Below are 5,828 nucleotides of genomic sequence, written 5' to 3' on the forward strand. Positions count from 1 at the left end.
AAACTTTTTTGTAAGTTTATTAAGCCCTTTCTTGTATCTTTGGAAGACCTTTTTTAAGTTGTGTGAGGGCGGTTTGTAACAAAACCTTCAGGAGGGCTCAGGCTGGAGCGGTTCAGGAGGGATGAGGGAACGGCTCCTGAGGGCTCCGCGCTCCCTCAGGGCCGCGGCTGCCGGAATCCTGGAATGCATTCCGGCTGGACAGGGCTGCCGGAATTCTGGAATTATTCCGGCTGGACAGGGCTGCCGGAATCCTGGAATTACTCCGGCTGGAAAAGCCTCCATGCCCCCGGCTCACAGTCTCTCCCGCCGTGAGGAGCGAGCGGGCAGCGCCGTCCCCTCAGGGCCCGCCCGCCATTTCCTGCCGGGGCGGGGCCGCGCCGCCTCAGAGCCGCGGCCATGGCGGGCTTCGTGCGGGAGCTGGAGCGGCGGGCCGGGCCGGCGCTGCGGCTGGAGCAGCGGGCGGCGGGCGGTGTGGGCTGTGTGGTGTGGGACGCCGCACTGGTGCTCGCCAAGTTCCTGGAGACCGGCGCCTGCCCCCTCGCCCGTCGCTACGTCCTGGAGCTGGGCGCGGGCACCGGCGCCGTCGGCATCATGGCAGCCACGCTGGGGTGAGCGGATTCCCCGCCCGGCGCTGTGTGCTCCCTCAGAGCCTTTGATTCCTTTAAACCCCTTTTTCTGTGCTGTGCGGAGTGTCCCCTGCCATGGCGTTATTCCCTAACCACATGTGTGTGTTACAGCGCGAACGTGACGGTCACAGACCTGGAGGAACTGCAGGAGCTGTTGATGGTCAATATTGAGAATAACAAGCACCTGGTCACAGGGTCCCTCCGAGCCAAGGTACTGAAATGGTTTGTATGAGCCTTTATTTAATGTCTCTGTTCAGCTTTAACGGGGATTCTGGGTTCGGGTTGAAAAAGAGTCGGTTTAGATGGGATATAGGGAATTGGGAATTCCTGGCTGGGAGGGTGAGGAGGTCCTGGCACTAATGCCAAGAGCAGCTGTGGCTGCCCCTGGCAGTGTCCAAGGCCAGGCTGGACAGGGCTTGGAGCAGTCTGGGGTAGTGGAAGGGGTCCCTGCCCATGGCAGGGGGAGGAATGGGATGGGATTGGGGAGGAATGGGAAGTTCCCTTCCCACCCAAACCATTTTGGGATTCTGTGATTCTGCACTAGTTTCCTAAATTGCTAAATAACTTCAAATACTGCTGTGAGAGGGAAACTTAATATGAGAACACAGTAGGTAACTTTGTACTCAGTCCTTTAGTATGTGTTAATTCCTAAATTCTAATTACTAAAACTTCTTTTCACTTCTTGTTGGTTTTTTTCTTGTTTGTTCTTTTTAGGGGTGAAGATGTAACAGAATTTCAGCCTCCCCCCGATTATATACTCATGGCTGATTGCATTTACTATGAGGAGGTAAATGAGGACTTTGCTAAACCCCAGCAGAAGGGTTTCTTGGGAAGGAGATGGGCTCAGTGTGTTTAGTATGAGAAGTGTTCAGGTAAATGTTGTGCTCGTGTCATGGTCCCTGTGGTTTATAGGAATAGGTAGAACAAAACTGGAAAATGCATTTTTAATAGATGTAAGGCCATTTGACATAGAACCAGAGACTATTTTTATGTTAAAAATCCCAAATTGAATGTTTGTGCCCCCCCCACTTTTTAACATTGGGAATGGTGAAGGAAAATGTGAACTGTTGAAATCATTGCTAAATGAAATAATGAAATTTATAAGTGCTAAGTCTGCTGTTTGGGTTCTCCTCACGCTTTCCTTGGGAAGGCAGGAGGATGAATCCAGCCGCAGCTGAGTGGTTGTTGCAGTCTGCCTCGTGTGCTCAGCTGGAGCTTGCAGGATGTGCACAGAGAGCTGAGGGAAGCTGCAGGAAAAGGGAAATAACCTGCCAAACCCCATGTCCCAGTGCCCTTCCAATGGCTTTACCAGCCCCTGGCATTGAGTCCCTGCCTGTTGCTCCCATTTCCCTCCTCTGTGGTCTGGATCTGAGCCATCCTCCAGGAATAATGGAGAAAACTCACTTTTGGAGCACACTGAGGAGTACTCATTGTTGTGTGCCTCCGGGAAGTGCCCACTCAGCACTGTGGGGTGTTTCTGGCTTGGATTCCAGTTCACTTTTCTTGGTCAGTCTGGGAAATTCTTCTCCTGTGAGTCCCCTTTCCTCCTGTGCTTCCCAGCTTTTCCCCCATATTCTTCCTGTCCCAGTTCAAGCACTAAAAATAACCAGCAGAAAAGTGAAACTGGGAGGTTCCCTCTTGGGTGAAGACTTTAGCTAGAGGGTGTTGCAACCAGTGAAATGAACTTGAAATCCACGTGGGAAATGTTTCACCTTTTCTGGGCAGTCCTTGGAGCCCTTGCTGAAGACCCTGAGGGAGCTGACAGGCCCTGACACTTGTGTGCTGTGCTGCTATGAACAGAGGACCGTGGGGAGGAACCCTGAAATTGAGAGGAAATACTTTGAAGTAAGTGAGTTTTAAGCATATTTTCTTTTAGAAAAGCTGCTCTGTTGAAAGCAGAGGGAAAATACAAAGTTTTGCTCAGGAACTCAGAACTCTCTCCTGAGTGATAGAGGTGCTTCTGAAAAAAAATCCTTCTCTCTAATGAGAGCCCATTAATTGCTTTAATTGAATATTCCAGCTGTATTTTGTGTGCAGGTGAGGAAAAGCAACACAGGGAACACCTGTGGGGGATGATGGTCAGTGCAGGTTTAACTCTGCACCTGTGCTGACTGCTGAGAAGCAGCTCTTGTGCAGGATTAAATAATAATAATAATAATAATAATAATAATAATAATAATAATAATGAGAATTCCAGGAGATTGGTGTTAATCACAGCACCTGTTTGGTAATTGGTGCCTCACACCTGTGGGGCCCTGGCAGTGAGGAGGGCTGTGCTCAGCTCTGAGGTGCTGCTCCCACAATGAACTCAGCAGGTCTTGGTGTTTCTGGCTGATTTCTGGTTGTTTTTTTTTTTCTTTGTGATTTGTTTCCTTCCTTGCCAGGTTCAGCCCAGGCAATCTGAGCACAGCCCAGAGCTGATGCTGGGGGATTTTAGACTGGTTTTTTCTCTCCTCTCCCTTTCAGCTGAGGGGATTGGCAGACAGGTGCTGTGGTTTGGCTTAGCATTTTAGGGATTGAAGCGAAATCATGGATTCACAGAATCATTTAGGCTGGAAAAGCCCTCTGAGATCAAGTTCAACCATCCCCCAAGCACTGCCAAGGCCACCAGTAAGCCATGTCCCCAAGTGCCACACCCACACATCTCTTAAATCCCTCCAGGAGTGTTTTACCACAAGCATAAACAGATTTTTGGGGAGTATTGGAGGTGTCTGTAGCTTCAAGTTAGTGCTGGAGCAGTTTAAATGAGGGTGAGGTGCTGCATGGTGGGGAATGTCTGGAACTGTTCTTTTGGAACTGTTCTTTGTGGAACAGCTGCTCCAGAGGGACTTTGAGCTGGAGAGGATTCCCCTGGAGAGGCACGACGAGGAGTACCGCAGCGAGGACATCCACATCGTGAGCATCCACAGGAAGCACAGGGTGGGTGCGCAGCATCCAGGGCGCTTTGGGTTGTTGGGAAGGGACCCAAAGCTCCTTTCACTCCACCCCTGCCATGGGCAGGGACGCCTTGCACTGGCATGGTTCGTGGCACCGTTGGCAGCTGCTGCCAGGAATTCCCAGAGCTGCTGTTTCCTTGGCACAGCGTGAGCATTCCGGAGGTGGAGCTCCAGACTGACTGTGACATTTGGGATCCCGTGGAGCCACGGCCCTGCTTTGTTCCCAAGCCTGGTGCTCCAGGTGCCAGCCTTCCTCTTCCTGGTCAGCACTGCCTTTGAGCTTCACACTTCTGCTTCCATGCACTGGTGGGGTGGGATCTCCAAAGTAATAAAAATAAAATGCCCGGCGCTGCTTTTGGCGCCGTGGGCTCTGCTGTGCCACCCTCTCCCCAAAACCAGGCTCTAGATGTGATGCTCAGCAGCTGCCAGGATTGCTTTGAGCGTTTTGGGGTTAGCTGATGAAGCGTGAAGAAAATATTTTGCATATTGTGCTGACACAACGTGCAGGCTCAGCTCTTGAACAAAACCAGGCCGCTTACAAATCTGTCATCTTTGTGAAAATCTCTTGACAGAATTCCCCACCGTGAGATCTTTGCGCGCAGGACGTGTCCCCTGGCAGAGCTGCGGAGCGGCGGGGATGGGATCGCAGCACGGAGGGAGTGGCTGCGGTGTGCTGGTGACTCATCTGCGCCGAGCAGCTTCTGGCTGGCCCGCTCGGTGTCTGACAGCGCCTTCCGGCCGGACAGCGGCGGGCTGCCCGTGTCTGCGGCCCGGGGAGGCGGGGATGGCGCCGGGGGAGCGGCCCGGGCCGTGCCGGTGCCTCTGCTGCGGGAGCGGCGCTACCGAGCCCCTCCGAGGGCGCCGCGCTGGGACCGCCCAGAGGGGAAAATGGGAGCGGCTCGAACGGGCGGACAATAAAACTTTGGCACCGGAGTTGGGTTTTGGATGTGGGTTGTTCATTCGTGTGACCGTGCTCACTGGGGTTTTGGGATTGGGGAAGAGACGAGGATCTGACTCCATGTTTTAGAATGCTTGATTTATTATTTTATGATGTGTATTACATTGAAACTATACTAACAGAATAGAAGAAAGGATTTCATCACAAAGCTAGCTAAGAATGGAATAGCCAAGAATGATAACAAAGGTTTGTGGCTTGGCTCTCTGTCCGAGCCAGCTGTGCTGTGATTGGCCATTAATTAGAAACATCCAACATGGGCCAATTAAAGATGCACCTGTTGCATCCCACAGCAGCAGATAATCAATGTTTACATTTTGTTTCTGAGGCCTCTCAGCTTCTCAGAAGGGAAAATGCTAAGGAAAAGATTTTTCACAGAAGATATCTGTGACACATTCATCCTGTGCTTCCTGTGTCGTTCCCTCCTGGGAGGCTCATTCCAGGAGCTGGGGCTGTCCTGGTGGTGGTTCCTGCACAGATAAAACACAACTGTGCAAAATTGTTCTGCCTTCTGTTTTCACCTGTGCTTTTCTGGTGCAAAATTCCACAGTGTTAAAGTTTGACACCTTCAGTTATTCTGGTGAGCAGGTTCCTTGTGGCTCTCCGTGTTTCTGCCTCTTGAGCTCAGTGGTGGCTTAGAGGAGGAATTTTGCAGGAATTCTTATTTCTCTGTGGTGGAAGCAGCTGTGGAAGTTGGGTCTGTGACAGAGGCACGAGTTACTGTGGCTGAGTTTTCTCTGAGAAGCTGGTGGGTTGGGAAGGGCTTGGTTTGTAGGCTCCCAGGAGTTTCCTGCACCTGCCCTGAGTTCAGGCTCCCTTTATCTCCAGTAAGAGAATTCCTTGCAAACTTCCCACATCCTAAACCGCTGTCCTGGCTTGCCGAGCGATGATTAGCGAACACGAGAAGTTAATTTGTCAAACCACACGTGTTATTTGTTACCTCGTTATGAAAAGAGCTCCTTAATTACCCAGTGGCCTGCAGGAAGGGATTTACTGGGATGTTTACACCCACGTGGCTTCCCAAGTGGAAGCTCTTATTGCAGAAAAATGAGGGAAAGATCCCCAAATCCCAGCAGTGGTGGGGATGGTGTCCCAAAGCACGAAGGGCTGGTGTCACACTGGGACACTCTGGCACCCTGCTCGGTGCTGGGGGTGCTGCAGAGGGGAGCAGCCTTTCCCAAGGGTTTGGAGCTGATGGAATAATTGTTTTATCTGCAGGATGTGTGCTATCAGCACTTCCTTTTGCACAGGGCTCGGATCTCTTCTTCAGAAGAAAAAGGGAAGAGGTTGTGCTTTTTCTTCCCTGCTGGC

The 5,828-nt window shown here is 51.5% G+C and overlaps 1 protein-coding gene across 1 annotated transcript; it reads left to right on the forward strand.

Annotated features, from left to right (window-relative positions):
* The first annotated feature begins 396 nt into the window (after positions 1-396).
* VCPKMT (valosin containing protein lysine methyltransferase) lies at positions 397-4,352 on the forward strand. Its single transcript, XM_054286911.1, has 6 exons — positions 397-608; positions 738-848; positions 1,341-1,413; positions 2,352-2,471; positions 3,441-3,545; positions 4,135-4,352. The coding sequence occupies exons 1-6, from the start codon at positions 397-399 to the stop codon at positions 4,147-4,149; spliced, it is 636 nt and encodes a 211-aa protein (XP_054142886.1). The 3' UTR covers positions 4,150-4,352.
* Positions 4,353-5,828: the final 1,476 nt, after the last annotated feature.

The sequence above is a fragment of the Melozone crissalis genome, unplaced genomic scaffold (assembly GCF_028551555.1).
Source record: "Melozone crissalis strain CALT ecotype California unplaced genomic scaffold, PUWL_Pcris_2 ptg000056l_1, whole genome shotgun sequence".
Lineage (NCBI taxonomy): Eukaryota > Metazoa > Chordata > Aves > Passeriformes > Passerellidae > Melozone > Melozone crissalis.